Source organism: Protomyctophum bolini (assembly GCF_963924005.1).
Source record: "Protomyctophum bolini genome assembly, chromosome: 6".
NCBI classification, from domain to species: domain Eukaryota; kingdom Metazoa; phylum Chordata; class Actinopteri; order Myctophiformes; family Myctophidae; genus Protomyctophum; species Protomyctophum bolini.
The window spans coordinates 36,610,085-36,628,264 of NC_137867.1; the positions used below are offsets into that span (position 1 = coordinate 36,610,085).

The following is an 18,180-nucleotide window of genomic DNA, read 5'->3' on the forward strand; positions in this document are numbered from 1 at the left end:
AAGTGTTCAAAAGACTAATTTTCTGTACAGATTATATTTAATACGTACACAAAAATATAAAGTGCAAACCTTGTGAGAGGCGTGTGTGTGTGTGTGTGTGTGTGTGTGTGTGTGTGTGTGTGTGTGCGCGTGCGTGCGCATGCGGCTAGACTATGGACGAATTAGGGGTTAGAAAGGGTCTCAGACCAAGTGGAATGAAATTTAGAAGCGTATTTCTTCTTGCAACTCGTTTCCATCCATTTGCACACCGAGCTGAAGAGAACACACTCATACTGTACAATGCCTATAATATACCATTAATGAACACCCATAAAATGTTCTCAGATGCCATTTCTTTATCAACGTTTTGGCAAACTGTGCCGCCCGCTTTTCCTTCTCATGTAATGACTTCACCGCTGTTGGTTAGCAGCATCTCAGTTACTGGTGTGTGCCCGAAATGAGATTTATTTCTGGTTCTAAATATTAGCATATCAGAATATGTAGCCGTTCGACTCTGGGTTGCTGTAATTGCTGAAATGATTACCCTAACCTCATTATTCTCAGTAAGCAGGTTGTGTTCATTTCGTCGACTAAAGCCATGACGAAAAAAGCTCGTCGACTACCTTTTGTCACTGGAAAAAAGTTAAGCCATGACGACTAAAACTATGACTAAAAGAAATATGGTGCATTTCTATAGCGCTTTTATCGAAAGCAATTTACATAGATTGAGCATTACATTCACCCATACACCGATGGCAGAGAAAACCATGCAAGGCACCAATCGGGAGCAATTAGCGGTTCAGTGTCTTGCTAAAATGTTACCGGAGGGACTATAGTGGAGAAGAGATCCAGTAGACAAGTCATTTTATGCTTGGTTGCATGCTGAAAATAGCAGATCTACAAGCTCCTAGATCAATTAATTCATCATGCAGTGTAAAATTGTGTAAAATCTGCCATTACGACCCGATCAAGGCCCACCAAAACCAAAATACATTTTAGTCAACTAAATCAACTGTAGATGGTCAACTAAATCAACTGTAGATAGTCGACTAAAATCTTATGATATTTAGTCAACTAAAATATCTAAAGGCAAAACATTTCAGATGACTAAAATATGACTAAAACAACAGAATTTAATTCAAAAGACTGACTGAAACCAAAGCCTGCTGTCAAAATCGATGATGGCACGAATAGCAGCGAGTTCACGACCGTGCATGTGCGTATGTGCTTGCACATGTTTGTGTGGATGTGTGTGTGACGCGATGCCTATGCAAGCTCTCATTTGGAGCATCTGCCGACAGCAGCAGGTGAGATGACCCTCTCTGCAGCTTCCCCAAAATAACCCCCAAATTGAGCCACTGGAGACTGCTCAGTGCTCACAGGCAAAAGCAATGGCTCTAGAATTGTGTGTATTACATGTGTGTGTATTTATGCGTGCGCGACGAGTACAGCTGTGCCAACAGACAACACCGCTCCACCCATACATTCTATAATGCTGTGTGTATATATATATATATATATATATATATATATATATATATATATATACACACACAGCTATGCCCTCCCTGCCGAACCTCTCGCTGAACTAAGCTCAGCAGCCGCAGAACAGAGTGGGTTCTAAATCCCACGACAGTAGCAGGTGTAAAAGAAAAGGTAGCGAGCAAACATCCTGAAAAAGAACACACGTACGTACGTGCGTGCAGGTACAGTATGTGATTAACACTTCTCTGGTTGCATTATTTATTCAGAAGAGCACACAGACTGGAGAGAGCAAAGTTGAATACATAAAACCGGCAAGAGGGGGAAAAAAAGAAATAATACAAATAAATGAAATGCCTTTCACATTATCAACAGCTCAAGGGCCCAGCAATTTTAAATAAATCATGATGTGCCTGCAGCTAAAAAGCTACTTTTCAGGGCTACTTGGACGACAGGAGAGGGGTGCCAGATAAGTAGAAAGAGATACCCAGAAACCCACCCACCATACGAGCGCACGCATGCGCACACACACACGCACACACAGACAGAGTAATTTGGCTGTTTTAATGCCGAGAGGTCCTTCGCTATAACAATACACTGCAGCACTAATGAGGTCTGTGAATCGATGTGCCATGCGGACAAAACGAGCTACTCCTCAGTAAAAGGAGTGTGTATGTGCGTTACTGTTAAGACCCACAAACACCCAGAGAGAGAGAGACACACACACACACAGAGTGTGTATTTGCCTAGTTCCAGTATACAGAGCACTGTGCGCCTTAATTACACTAACAAACTCATCTATGCTGGCGGTGAGCTGCAGGCCCTGCAGCCATGCCTCAGGCTGAGGGCTGATAGGGCCCACAGACACAACACACTCCTCCAGAAAGGCAAACATGTCTGCCTCGTTAGCCACACACAGCAAACAAACACGTGCACACACACTCTCCATCCCTCCCTCATGCAGCACGTGCACACCTGACATAAACACATTCACACAGTGAAGCCCAGCAAAATGAGGCAATGTTGTGCCAAATAAGAGCAATAATGTGAAACACTTCCAAATACTATAGCACACTCAAAACGGAAGATTAACAAAAATCCATACCACTTTCATAATAAACCTGCAAAGAGTCAAAATCAGTACCAACTTTATGCAATTAAGAGAAATGTGTCTGGTTCGATAGTCTAAAAGCTCACTTTAAAGTCTCCATATTCGACTACTGTATATTCGATTACAGCCAATATTGGTATCAGATGATTCACTCTAAATGGTAATCAACCCAGTCGTGCTTCATTTCCTGTTTTGTGAGGCAGAGAATGCACGCTGTGCCAGCATCATCAGATGCCCACACAACACATCATGATAGAAGCAGTGTTCCCCTGCCACTGTACTTTACAATCCATTATAGAATAGTCACTATTGGTTCCAAATGAAAAGGTATCGTATATTTCCTGGCTGTAGGGAGCTGTGAGCAGCTAATTAACAACATCTGGGGAACAGTTAGGGGTTCCGTTTCCTGCTCAAAGACACTTTGACACGATACCAGGACGAGTCAAACCTAGAACCTTCAGATTCCATCTCAAGGCCACCAACATCAACCCAGTCTCCCAAAAAAATACTTTTAATTAGATTTCTCTCTGCATGAACATAGCAGAATACAAACTATAAATAATCGTTTCAAGTTATTTGCAGAGTATAATATGGCTGCACAGCTAACCAAGTTACAATTGTGATCTCAATTAATGGTCATAACAATTTCAATGATAAAAGGCTGGAAATCTTGCTACATTTAGGAGGCCCTGTGTGATTCAAATAATCGTTCCCAATAAGATTGTGCTATACCACAAATAGCAAGGACATGCAGGTGTGGAATGCGTGTGTCGAATTTGCAGTCGGTGGGGTGAACGGTTCTCGAGTTACGTGTATTACACACAGACAGACAGAGACTTGGTGCATTTATAGATAGATGACCAAATTGTGAATGGAACATATTTGCCCAACCCATGATGTACTGTACCATCCTGGCACGCCAGATTAATATCACTGCATAGATATTAATCTAGAATCTGTGTGGAAGAGAGGCTGTTCGCGAGATCTGCCATCAGACGGCGGCGCTCACGTAGAACATAGACATTACAAATATATATATGCCTCGTTGGCCGCTGCAGTTTGTTTGAGCCATGTGGATCGACGTGACGCTGCCACTCAACTGACTACTGGCCAAACGTCAGCTCTGTTACGTGCACGAAAGCTTCTATGAAGTATCGTGTTGCCAGACTGTTTGTTGCCTCTCACAATAGTGGTTTGGCTACGCGAGATTAGTGAAGCACCAACGCGGAAGCTTGCCCTCACTTTTGCATACATCCCAGAGCCGAAGGAAGCGCCGCGGCTACCTTTCTATGTCTAATATGACCATTTGTAGGATTTGGGTAACATTTCACCTCTAGTGGCTACAATTGAGATGACGGATAAACCATCTTTGCTCCTGCAAACATCCAAACTGATTAGGCTACTTCTTTAATGTGTGTTCACTTCCCATTGTCCGCAGTCACATAAAGATTAAAACTCTGCCTGTAGTTCCCATTGACTGTAAAATAGTCACATAGTTGAAACGCTGTCTATAGTTCGCACCCAGGCTGCTACAGTGACACAGAAAACATAAAGACGTATAATGACTAAATGTTTCTGTGAGTCAAGCAGCTGATGACAGCCCAAGATCAGTTTTAAAAAACACAGGCATTGGGACATTTTACTCGATCCACGCAAATGACAAAATGATATACGGTAAATGACTGTATTCATTGCAAAATGTCCATGATTAGGAACTGTGATCTAAGTTCTAAGCTTTTCAATATGCTGGACATGGGATCAATATTGCATTTGAGATATTTTGTCCAGGTATCAATAACAGTCAACCAGGTCAATGACAAAGACCATTTATTATGACATTTTATGGAAAATTCAGTGATTACCAGACACTGAACTTTTGTTCACTTTTTAGGTTTGATTGACACTACTGTGTAATGGCCATGCTTGTCCACATGGTGGTGCCAATACACTGCTTAATACTGCACTTGAGCACTTCCCTTTATATTTTTTAGCATTGCCGTTTCTTAAAGAAGATACATTATGAATTATTTGTATTTCAGATCAGTTCATGTGTAAATACATACAGTACGTAGATTATCACTGTTGTGTATGAGAAGAATATGAAGGAAAAGGATAATTTATGTTACTTACAGCAGCGGCCACCTGCGCATTATCTGCGATGTCGATGGGTTCAACCTCTACCATGTTCTTCCATGTGTGGCCGTCCAGCTTATGTACCTACAGTACCAAACACAGCCATGAATTACTACACACACACATATACACAGTACCCAACACACACAGCCTTGTATCACTACACAGAACTAGGGCTGTTACCATGATTATGAAACACGATGATTAATTAATTGGCACACACATAATTGTGATTAACATTTAATTTGATGTTATTCTGTTTTAGACATTTAACACTGGAACTTACAGAAATTACATTTCTGCTTGGCTTTCAGGGTTTTGAAGATCAGCAGTTATGATAAATGACAAACTAAATGACTGGCAATTTTATACTATAATGTTTTTGTACAATATAGTAGAAATAGCAACTCTGAGCTTGAAGATCTGCCATTTCCACTATATTTTGAAAAACAAATGTATGAACATTGTTCAAATGGAAACGATTACGTAAAATATTCAATTATGGCAAATGTGAGCAATTAGAAGATTCTATATAATAATTGTGACAGTCCTACACATACACACGCTTAACACACGCTTAATGCACAGTCATGTTCTGGAGCTGCTCACGTTTTCTATCGTTCCCAGGTCAGGTTTATGCCACGTCTCAATTTTAATCATGAAGTCATCCTTCATATACTCATTCTGGAAGACAGGGACATGACAACATGGAAAACATAACACCCAGTACACATCCATTACGCCAATGCACAGAGATAAATGCAGTCACGAAAGCGTGCACACACACACACACACACACACACACACACACACACACACACACCTGAGGTAAACAAAACATGCTACAACCATTGGTAAGTATTAGGCCTGAGAGCACCCTGTCATATAAGAAAGTAAAACACCACTTGTGGTTACTTACTGTCACAACTGGATGAAGGTAAAGCATGAGAGAGAAGAAGAAAACGGTTGTTAGACATATATCACATGAACGCAAACAAACACTATAAAAGGTATGTTAAAGCAGGGCGAGGAGAGGGGTTGAGGAGGAAGGATAGGAAGGGAGAACAGGTCTACAGTCAGGCTGGGAGGAGACTCACTAGTCCGGCAGTAAGGATAAGCATTCCAGGCTTTTTCATGGAAGACCAAGGAACCTTCAGGGGCAATCATCTTGACAAACGTAGGGACTTTACTGCAGGGTGAGGAGATGGGATGGGGTGGAGGAGATGCATGATGGTGACACATTACCCCCAGGGCTATTGCTTTTTAGGTTTGTTGCAAAACTCAAGTTACAAATGCATTTGAAATTAAAAGTGGAATTTGTTTGAATAAAATCGGACCCCTTCACCGCCAAACAAATCATATTGTGAGGTAAATCATCATAGCCAAATGGCCTCATCTTGGATAATGTTTCCATCACCTACAGTAGTACAGTCGTTTTCAACCCTTTTCATGTCACGCTCCATTATTTATTCTGCATTTGAGCCACGGACCACCATTTGATGAGATTTATCCTCTCAGACCCAAATCTAAAGAATATTTTGTTGTCATTACATAATTGCACAATTCCATACTGAATAGATGTTTGGTACCATAGGAGATTTAACAGGCAAACGTATAAAAAAAATGATATTCTCTAATTGCGTAGAATTCTTGTAAATTAAGTAATACAAATGTTTAACAATAATGTAACTCTTGAGTGTGTTCCAATATCAAGAGTTCTATAAGGGTCCATTTGGTTACCAACTCTCCATCACTTATCTGGGGACCACCTGGAACCTCCTCAAGGACCACTGGGGGTCCCCAGACCACTGGTTGAAAACCACAGACCTAGTATGTGAGATTATTTTGAGATTATCCCTTCAGCGGCATTGCCTTACTCATTTTGACAAGAAGAACAGGAACAATGTATTTTTCATGTACCATTTTCATTTTTTTATTACAGGTTAGACAGAAATGTTCTTTTCATTGCATTCCTGCAGTAGTCTAGTCTAGAACATGGAGCCATGCCTAAAAAGGCTTCCTGTTGGAATTACAAGGCAAATTACTTAACACGTCCGTTAGAGCTACAATTTTGAGTATCATTTTATATATATATATATATATTTCTATTTTGGCATGTAAAGTGACAGCCCTAATTACCACACACACGACTCACCCTAAAGCATAATTTAATGAAGCAATGCATGATGCATGTAAAGGCCACATCTATTCTGTAAACATGGAGGCCTAGCTTCATAATCACAGGAAGGGCAACACTGCCACCAGCTGGTGGCATGAAGATAGTACACTATAGGGATCTTGACACTGATCGTGCCATTGAAGAGGTCAAAGAGCTCAAGTCAAAACAACTGATGGATACATTTTTAAGTGGCTTTAAGACAAGTGGCCGAACCCGTTGCGCCAGCCCTTCCCGCTAGGCTAGGCTACAGCACTGACGAAACATAAAAACACGACTGTGACACGACTTACCTCTTTAAGTGGTAGATTTTGTGTGTGTACTGTCCTTTCTCGCCGTCATTTTCATATGGTTCATTTTTGAGGACTTCGATGCCTTCACCGCCTCCCGTCTCATTTTTACTAGCCTCAGCCACCGAGAACAACTGCCCCACTTGGTACTGAAACACAAGATAACACTCTTAACAATACACATTTCGATTCATGATCACTTACAGATAGGCCTGTCACAATTATTACATAATTGCAATTATTTAAAAATAATGGCAAATTGGCAATCGTCATATTCACTCATTTCCATGTTGAAAATGTTTCATATATATTTTAATTTTCAAACATTTCAAAAAGAAGAAAAGAAATACTAAAGGCTTGTCATATCTGCCCTGTGCACCATTTGTTTATGAAGCCTAAAAGCCAAACAGAAATGTAAAGTTCCAATGTTCAACGACAGAAACGCAATGAATAACATATAATAAGACCTGCACTCATACCAAGGACTTAACCCATTTTGGGCGGGAACCCCTTTTGGTGTTAGCATTATGTTATGCTATTTTTGAAAAATCGACTGACTGACATAGAAACATAGTTTTTTCAGAAAACTGTCAGGATGTAGAAGACATTTTTAGAATCTGATCTCAGGTCAAAATGTGTTAACTTGACTGATAAACATTAAACCACCTTTAGGGTCTCAGGGTAAATGAGGCATACCTGCTTTATGTCTTAAATGGACTTAGTCAGAACCATTCACATTCAGCCTGATCACTAGTCAGAACCATTCACATTCAGCCTGATCACTAGTCAGAACCATTCACATTCAGCCTGATCACTAGTCAGAACCATTCACATTCAGCCTGATCACTAGTCAGAACCATTTATATTCAGCCTGATCACTAGTCAGAACCATTTATATTCAGCCTGATCACTAGTCAGAACCATTCACATTCAGCCTGATCACTAGACAGAACCATTCACATTCAGCCTGATCACTAGTCAGAACCATTTATATTCAGCCTGATCACTAGACAGAACCATTCACATTCAGCCTGATCACTAGTCAGAACCATTCACATTCAGCCTGATCACTAGTCAGAACCATTTATATTCAGCCTGATCACTAGTATTCACTAGAGTTGTTCCGATACCGATACGTTACTCTGGCTGATACCACCCTCAAGTACTCGGAAACCGGCCCGATACTTTGACCCGAGTACCAAAACATCCAAGTGACACTAGGCTGAACAAATGCAACGGGAGGAAGTCTGACCCGACACTGCAGCAAATCGCCAAAAACAGCCCATCTACAAGCATAAATGACAAGTGTAGATCGGAAATCCATCTGCATCTATGAGAAAAAGGGGCTCAAATAAGTGGTTCCTCAACAAAAATAAAGTACTCGTATCGTCGAGTACTAAAAATGAAGTACTTGTACTCGTACTTGATCTGAAAAAAATGGTATCGGAGTCGGACAACTCCAGTATTCACACCTTGTGTTTAAAGAAGGAAGGAGTATGAAAACAGCATTGCTATGCGATTCAACTGTGTGTCTCTATATCCAGGATTAGGCCCAACCGCACCAATGATTCACCATGCAACTCCTTGCAACCAAACAGTTGTTAGTAGTTGCATGTAAGGAGTTGCATTAGTGTTGCATGTTCTTAAAACGGTTTTGTTGCAAGGAGTTGCATTGGTGCGGTTTGGGCTTTAGGTTTGTTTTGTTGATCACTTTGTTTTTGCATAGGTTTTACTGTGGTAAAAATAACATAAAACTACACTTAGGAAGATGTTGGATATCATCCCACACACTAGCTCAATGCATCACAGACAAGACTAGCGTGGACGCCAAGCCACGCTCACCACAGAGCAGAACAGCCAGACAAACTCGTCCCAGCCCAGTGGCTGAGTGGGAAAGACAGGCTTTCTGCAAATAGAACTGGCTTCATCCTTCCAAATCAAATGTCAACACACAACAGATCAATCCTCAACCAAATCCCAAGGTTATTATTTTCCTCCGTAAAATAAGCCAATCCAACACACCGTTAGCTGAAATCAATACTTTGTTCCTCCTTGTAATGACGGTTGAACAATAAACTGATTTGTCATCGCCTCAAAACTTTTAATACGTTTTCTTAAGAATACACTTATACAATATATTATTATTATTATAATTATTATTACTTTATCTAAAGCCTAATTGCAGAGAGATTTTGTGGCCATATAAGGCTGGAGTAAGCATGCATGTCTGGCTTTCATAACACACTGAGAAACAAACTGCCCCATCAAATTAAACAATCACAGGAATGACAAACTATGTCTTAGTTTGGAGGGGACTCACTGTGCTGCGTTCACTCATCATAACCAGCAGCCACACAGGACGGTAAAGGGCAAGACGGCAGTGCATTCATTATCAATGCTCTTTTCCCCTCGTTTATGTGTATAAACTATAAATTAACTTAGGGCTGTCACATTACACATTAGTGTTACAATTAATTTTCAACTTAAATAATTGTGATTAAAGATTTTATTGTTTTTGTCATTGAACATTGGGACAAATTAATTAAAAAATACATATCTTGGCAGATATGCCAAATGATTGAAATATACAAAGAAATTACTGATATTTATGAATTTTATAGTTGCAGTATTATGTAAGCTTGCAGGTCTACTATTTCTGCTTTTTCTAATGTATGATAATTTTTCAACATGGAAAAGATTGTGACGAAATAATTGCGAACATCTCAAATAATGGTGAATAGACGATTATGTAATAATTGTGACAGGCCTAATAATAACGCTAACATTCTGGCGACATGCTCCACAGAGGGCACGTGTTTGTATGGCTGTTAATTGTGTCTGTAATGTAGTCAAATGTACTCACCTCCTCCACACTACAGGGTAAAACCACGCGGCTGGAAAAAAGAGATCAAAGATTAGAAAACGTTCACATGAAGAACCATAACAAACATAATTTACAGTTTGTGAATAATCCAAGAAGCATTAAACAAAAATGCTCCGGCTCAGAAAGGGTTTAATGTCTAGTACAAGGTTCATACAAGGAAAACTGTCAATTCCAACAAGATTTAGACTCCAGGGAGTTTATCATGTCGTCACGGTGGAATGTTGGAAACGTACTGAATGCATGAAACTTTATTGGCGATTCAAACTGATTGTTCTTGCATGGAAAACATTCCCCTTTTCAAGAAGTCTATATAGATATGTCAGTCATCTGTCAGACTAAAGTCCTGCAGAGGCATAAACAAGTGTCTTCTTATGCAAGGTCAGCGTAATGTAACAGCCCGTGCCCTGACCCCGGCCATGTGTTCCATGACCAGCGCTGCTCAGCCTCTAGTTCACTGCTTCCACTTTTACAACTTTTAGCTCAACACCCAGACGACAAATTAGGCTTTTGACCGAGACCCAAACAAACCAAAACGGAAATAGCAGATCTACAAGCTTAGAAAGCATTTTGCACCACGTTGTGATCTGCAATTTTCATGTTTTTGTGAAACAAAAGGTGAAATTGATTCAATGTTGTTTTGAATTAATAAAAAGTTGTGATTTTCTTTAGTTTCAATAACATGTTTTGGGAATAAAGAAAAGGGGATTATGTACTATAAACACGGGTCCCGAGTCCCGACCCACTGTTTGGATAACAGTGCTTTTACCACTGGTTCTCCACTGTGTTCAGGGAGAGACACAAGGTTGGTTTTTACCACTGGTTCTCCACTGTGTTCAGGGAGGGACGTAAGGTTGTTTTTTGCTCAAGCCAATTCAGGAACAGAATTGGACCCAGAATATAAGCAGGAAGCATTCTCCAGTAAAAACAGAGATGTGTTGGGGTGCCCAGTGGGTCACTTATCACCACGCCTCAGTGACGTCATTTTGTGGCCATATACTGTAAGGCTAGAGCGTACGTGCGTGTCTGAATTTCATAACACACTGAGAAACAAACTGCCCCATCAAAAAGAATCACAGGAATGACAAACTGTGTCTTAGTTTTAGAGGGGACTCACTGTGCTGCGTTCACTCACCATAACCAGCAGCTACACAGGAGTCAGACTCAGGTCAGTAAAGGGCAAGACAGTATTGCATTCAAGAATCATTATCAACGCTCTTATGGGTATTACTAACTTAGGGCTGTCATGATTACAAATTGAAGTTGACGATTCATTGCAACACTAAGTTTTAATTGTTTTTGTCATTGAACATTGGGGGAAATGAATATTTAAAAAAAAAACATGCACAGGGCAGATATGACAAATATACAAAGAAAATTACTGACATTTATGAATTTTATAGTTGCAGTATGTATGCTACTATGCTTGCAAGTCTACTATTTCCGCTTTTTCTTTCAACATGGAAAAGTTTATGACAAAATAATTGCCTTCTCCAGTTTTTAGGTGATAACCTAACCACCACGGTAGTTAGTAAAAACAGACAGATGTGCTGGGGTGAGCGGTGTGGTGCTTATCACCACGCCTCAGTGACATCATGATGTCGTTTTCCCAACCACCGCGTGAGTAAGGTTATGACCTAAAAACTGGAGTATGCGTCGCCCTTTAGAAGAATGCCCAAGCCTGTCTTGCAGTGATTCATATTAGTAAGTAGCAGTGATCTAAGGCAGTGTCTGTTTTTTTTTTATAGATCTGCTATTTTTCACACCAACAAAGGGGTTCCCAACTTCCCACCCAAAATGGGTTAACGGTTGAATTCCATTTAACGATTCCTATAGGGGGTTCCAAATGGACCCTTACAGGATTGTAACTCAGAGATTACAAATGGAACGAAACTGGAGAATGCAATTATTTTGTCATAATATTTTCCATGATTTCCAAAAATAGAAAAAGTGGAAATAGTAGACTTGCATACATACTGCAACTATAAAATTCATAAATGTCAGTAATTTCTTTGTATATTTCAGTTATTTGTCATATCTGCCCTGTGCATAATTTTTATTACAGGTTAGACAGAAATGTCCTTTTTTTTATTAATTTGTCCCAATGTTCAATGACAAAAATAATTAAATCTTTAATCGTTTTCCATTTGTACACAGAGTGAAATTAAAACTTTGAGAACCACCGGTATAGTAATTGTATAGCAGATGTCAAGTCCACAACCCACATGCCAGTTGTGATTAAAACGGTTCCAGAAACGACTCCAAATACGATGGAACCGATTCCGGTTCTTCAATCTCGGAAAAGGGTCTAAAATCTTTTGCTGGGAACCACTGCTCTAGCTATGATGACACAGAGTGGCTCCCTCACTGCTAAGGAAGATGAAGTCTGTCGAGGTCACACTTCCTGAGGAACAGCTCCAGAGTCCTGCCACCCACCCACCCAGCCAGCCAGCCAGCCAAACACACTGCTGAGATCAGCACAGAGAGAGGCCACAGCAGCGACCGACCAGCCAGGAGTAGAAACCCCTTCAACTGGAAACACAAATTGGATATGACTAACTGATGGAAAGAAAAAAGCAGTAAGAAGAGGCCAGGGGGAAAAGGGGAGCAGAGTAAAACTAAACCCCAAAAAACTAGGTAGTAAAATAAGCTATATTGGATAATGGAAAGAGCGGGGAGGTTATTTTGGGCCACTAATGCAGCATAGAAACAACTAATGTGGAGTGTGTGCAGCCTTGAAAAAGAATGCATCCATTTTTCATTCAGTTTCCCCTTTGTAACCGGCAAAATATATGAGTGAAATGGAATGTCAAACATTGTCCTCCTAGAATTGGAAATGTGTTACATTCAGGTGTGTCAATAAATTTAATTGACATACATTATGTATGTATCTCCATCTTTATTTTAGATGGGTGTAACAAAATAAATACTAGATATTTGAACTCGAAACAAAATGTATCCCAAATACATCAGGGCAGACTTCCAATTGCTATGGTCCTACGGTGTGGGTGTGGCTCCCACCAACATGACATCACTTGCAGCCAAGAAGAGGTCCCGCCCACAGACCACAGACTTCACATTATGCCAAAGTAAAGAAATGGAAAGCAGAGGATTGAAAAACCTGAAAGTAAAGACACAGTACTCTGCAACGTTGTCATAGTGTTGTAGCACACTTCCTTTCAAACCGCACTGCTTCACTTCCACCTCAGGGACGTTTACACACAGACTAGAGTAGACCCAACCAGTGACCCCGTCTGTATCCCCACCGTTTCATAGAAAGCTATTTCTCTTTGGAATTCCCTTCCATCAGACAATAAAGGGGTTTGCTTTGCACACTGGTATGTATTTTTGTGCCGTTTTGCGGATCCAAAATCCGCAAAAAAATCACTCAAAACATCCATGGCTTGCACACCGAGTCGGCGTAGTATTTATGTTGTAGGAATGTTTTCGGAGAACAAAGTGGAGTCGAGCAGCAGTGAAGATGATTTTTTTGCTCCTTTCTTTAAAAAAAGATAAAATGGAAAAATATTGGATTCATCCTCCTTACGTTCTGTAACAGAAAGGATCGTTCCAGACATTATATAAGAAGCAGCGGCATTATCCATTCAAACTTGAGTTTAGGAAGGATGTCAGTGGCCCAGTTTGATGCTCTGTGTGAAGTAAAGTAACACCAAGCACGTTAGTTTTGGTTTTGAGGGAAATTAATTCTGTCTATCCGTGTGTGTGTGTGTGTGTGTGTGGTGGCCTACTTTCACACCCACTCGGGCAGATGCATGCAATACTCCATGTCTTTGAAGTCTGTATGTTGCTTTTCATAAAGCACCGTTGTGTTCCTCAACGAGATCTATCAACTTCTCAGCAGAGACCATGTTGGTTGAAACAAAACAAAGACAAGTATGGTGGCTCTGGAAGGACACAACACTGTTCAAAATGCGAAAGACAGCTGCAGAAAACGAATACAATCGACCCGGTAATTATAAAAACCTTATACGGACAAAATATTCGGCAGCAGTGTGCAAATGTGATTGACAAAATTAGCTTGATTTTTTGTATGCGCTTCGGAAAAAAACGTACCAGTGTGTGAACTCCTTAAAACAACAGTAAAGTGTAAGCTTTTATATAAAGTCAAACTCAAAACATGGACTGCAGTATTTTCAAAAATAGCAGATCAAGCAAGCTCACAGAGACAGACACACTATTCATCGTTTGAAGTAGGATATAGGGCTTACAGTATATGGTTAAGTTAACACCCACACACGCACTGTAACTGAGCTCATGCACTTCCTATTCTAGTGCAGGGTGTTCCTCTTCTGTCCACATGAGGAGGATACACCATGTAACCGTATATTGCCTATGTGTTTCCTAGTGATTTTCTTATGCAGTGTCCCATTTTATTGTTGTTCACCTGCCCAGGGAACTTGCGATTCCCATCGCTGAAATGTTACATTGTCCCGGTCAAAGGAATTGAATGAAGTAAAAGGAACACCAAAACACGTTAGTTTTGGTTTTGAGGGAAATTAATTCTGTCTATCTGTGCATGTGAGTGAGTGAGTGAGTGAGTGAGTGAGTGTGTGTGTGTAAGGTTAACGATCAACAAAAGGACAGCCAATGACAGGACAGTTTAACCACTGAGGGCTGTAGTATTACAATACGTCCATTGATAGCTGCTCGGTGAAGCCTCATGAAGGGCAATGAGTACAACTTTCAGCTCCATCACTGCCAGCCAGGTGTGTTCTGAGGCAACATGCCTCTATCTCTAATCTACATCATTATCTGTATTTGAGCAACAACAACAACATTTCTGTCCCTGAAGTGGATCATAATGAACTGTGGTTGGAATAGAATGCAATCACATTCACATGACATTGATTCTTTAGAACTCTACTACTAGATGTGGATCGTGTAAGAGTATACATCTAGATAAGGTGTGCAAACAAACTGCAAACACACACACACACACACACACACACAGACACGATAAAAGCAAGCAAGCCAAGTTACGTTCAAATCAAGGAAAGACCTTGACAACGACCAGATGTCACATACTGTAGCTGGCCTGCAAGTCTACAGGGAGACCGTCACAAACTGGGATAACGCTAAGAAGGACGCCAACTGCAATTCACCTTCGAATAATAAATGAACAATAAAAGCATGTTGTTTTTTTACATAGTTACTACACTGTTATAAATAAAACAAAATAGATCAGTCAACTAAGAAATAGTGCAATAGTCTAGTGCAGTACGACAAAGAGTCAACCAGGTGCTCAATGGAGGTGCAATAAAAGTAAAAATAAAGTGTACTGGTGCTACAAAGATCCGTGGGACTGGAATACTAGAAAAAAAAGGCGGCGATCCGAGCACTCAAAAATGTTAAAAAGGAGGAGAGGGTGGATAAAAATCATGGTACTTTATTTAGAAAAGTTAAAAACAGCCAACATGTTTCGACACAGGAGTCTTCATCAGGGCAGGTAAGAGTGTTCGGATCGCCGCCTTTTTTTTTCTAGTAGCCTAGTGCAGTAGTTGTGCACTCACAGTGAAGGCAATCCATGTTTTAGGTTAAATTAAAAACATGAATAAGCGGAGCGTGAAACTTCACCCTAGCATGCTGAGAACACCAACATCTCTCTCTATTGCCCTTAATCTCACTGTGGACAAAGGCCAAGCACATTTAATGGAAGGCATTATGAGCCTCACTCAAGGATTAGAATGTTTCAAAACTTAACACATTTGCACAACAAAGAATTAGGGTAGCCTATATTAGTCCCTTGGTTTTACATTACACCGATATACCGGTAGTTAGGTTGAACAACACAGACATTGCAATCCATGTTTTGGAACGTCGACGTGGTACGCCTAATAGACCAGATCAGCATTTGAATGCTGTCAAATTTCACTAGTTTTTCAACCTGTAGATATTTAAGACAGCATAATATATTTCTAATAGTCAAACAAAAGTGACCTGTTCTTCAAAAAAGTAAGGTTAAAAATAACTAATACTGCTCCAATGCGATGCTCCCAGCATTATCTATTCAGAGATACATTTTTGGTAGTGGTGATTTTGGTAGTGGTGATTATTTCATGAGGATTCTAGACTTCGCAACATGGTAATGTTGCTGATTACAATTACATTAGTGCGTTATTTACAAACAGCGGAGCAGATTAAATTAACTCAAAATTGTTCACCAGCACTGCTGACTCCACAAGACTAGTCCACAGTCCACATAGAACTGTATTCTCGTACAAATACATTTCCGACTGATACTGTAAGTCGAACTTGGATGTGAATTCAGCTGGTGGTGGGCTCATTGTCTGAGAGATAACCAAGCCGTTGACTCAACAGAAATCAATGTTGAGTGTTGGGTGGCGTCTATAATAAGAAAGGGAGAGACATTTTGATTTCCTTGATTAGGGTGCAGCACAATCACTGTAGCAACAGTGAACACTGGTGGGGTATTATTTAAGTGATGCCTGTTTGGAGCCTACACATAGGCTACATTAACTATGGATTGGGGGATTTAAATCAGTCTGGGAATAAGTAGCAACCAAAGTAAATCAATCTCACTGAGAATGTATGAGAAGGTGATTTTTCATTAAACAAAAGGAGGCAAATGGGTGGCAGTGAGGGTTTGTTTCTGGAATTTAACCACTATAAAATGAATTGCTATGAAGATATTTAGACTATGGCTAAGGATTTAGACACACGTCTCTTTCTCGAGCATCTCTTGATCAAAGTTCAGTCAGTCAGATATGCTAGCAAACAAGAGTGAGAAAACAAACAACCACAACCCCCAAATAGCACTAAAGTTAGTTAATAAAAGTATTTATCTCAAGTATGATAGGCAGACGTGGACCCGGGCTTGTCTGTACATGTACAACTAGGTTAAACATGGCTAAAAGTAAAACTACCTGTTAGCCAGCCTAGCATTAGCATACGTTACAGTCATCCCACTCGCCTAGTTATTTCTGTTCCGTAGTCCAACCGTCCCATAGCCCAGAAGGACGGTCGCGCTCTAATTGGCCTGGCTGGTTGTCCAGGGCAACCGCTGACAGCTCCTACAAGCACAAAAGGTCGCCCTGTTTGCGTTGCCCGACAACTGTCTAATCACGGCGCAGCAGTCCCTCCAAACGATGGGATCTGTATAACCTGAAGCCTGTTCCGCTGCCTGTGCTAAACCCTGCTAGAAAGGCTAGCCTCAGCTAGCCAGTGGAACCAACCAACAAGGAACTGTAAGAATGTTGACATTTACAAAATAAAACACGTTGTTGTTGTTATCATCACACACTAAAGTTCCAAACAGGCGTTTTAAAGGGACAAGGCAAGGCAAGGGAGGGGTGTGTGAAAGCAGCTGCCTGCTGTCACACACTGTTGTGCTGCTGTCAAAGCCGGTAGGCCGGGGGAATGTATAGCTCTCTCTCTCTCTCGCTCTTGAGCAATCCCACCCTTCCCTCGTGTTGTTTGTCATGGTCATTTTCCTAACAAGAAACTTTTTATCCGCCTTAAACAGACACAAGAACAAGAACTCGTGCTCGCGCTAGCCAGCGGAACAACTGCCGCCCGACAAAAGTTAGTTGTTTATCCTGGGTTTAAAATAGTAAACATTGAAAATACACTTACAATTCCCTGATGAGGACCATCGTTCGCTTTTTCTGGCTTTACGGGCTGAGTATGTACGTATCGTGCTGACGTCATGTGTTCTTATGAGCTACTCGCTCGTTCCGCCCCTAGGCGGTCTGTGATTGGTCGACGTGGGCTTAAATGACCCCTCCCTCTTTTTGTGGGAGTAAAGAAGGAAAAGAAAAGAGAAACAAAAAGGAAATGAAACAGTAAGAAATACAATAAAAACATTAAAATTAAAACACATTAAAGCTGGCGTCCCTTTTTGGGCAAAAAAAAGTATTGTATTAACATTTTGCGTGGTAATGGACCAATACCAGTGGCAGTGGTTCTCAACAAGTGGTCCGGGGACGACCAGTGGTCCTTGAGGGGGTCCCAGGTGGTTCCCGGAAATCATGGAAAATTGGTAACCAAATGGACCCTTCCCTTATAATGAAACCAAATTTAATTTTACACTCTCAAGAATGCCATTCAAACATTGAATGACCAGCTTTGAGTACATTAGTACAAACAT

General features: G+C 40.6%; 1 protein-coding gene across 1 annotated transcript in view; it reads right to left on the minus strand.

Annotated features, from left to right (window-relative positions):
- Window positions 1–17,743, minus strand: part of pitpnb (phosphatidylinositol transfer protein, beta) — a 30,388-nt gene extending 12,645 nt beyond the window's left edge. Inside the window, exons 1-6 of the mRNA XM_080765452.1 lie at window positions 17,667–17,743; window positions 10,035–10,065; window positions 7,175–7,320; window positions 5,780–5,894; window positions 5,315–5,389; window positions 4,703–4,789 (exon numbers count right to left, since the gene is read on the minus strand). Coding sequence (XP_080621578.1) covers window positions 4,703–4,789; window positions 5,315–5,389; window positions 5,780–5,894; window positions 7,175–7,320; window positions 10,035–10,065; window positions 17,667–17,686 — 474 coding nt within the window. The 5' untranslated portion in view covers window positions 17,687–17,743. The remainder of the gene's footprint in view (window positions 1–4,702; window positions 4,790–5,314; window positions 5,390–5,779; window positions 5,895–7,174; window positions 7,321–10,034; window positions 10,066–17,666) is intronic.
- Between the last annotated feature and the right edge of the window lie 437 nt (window positions 17,744–18,180).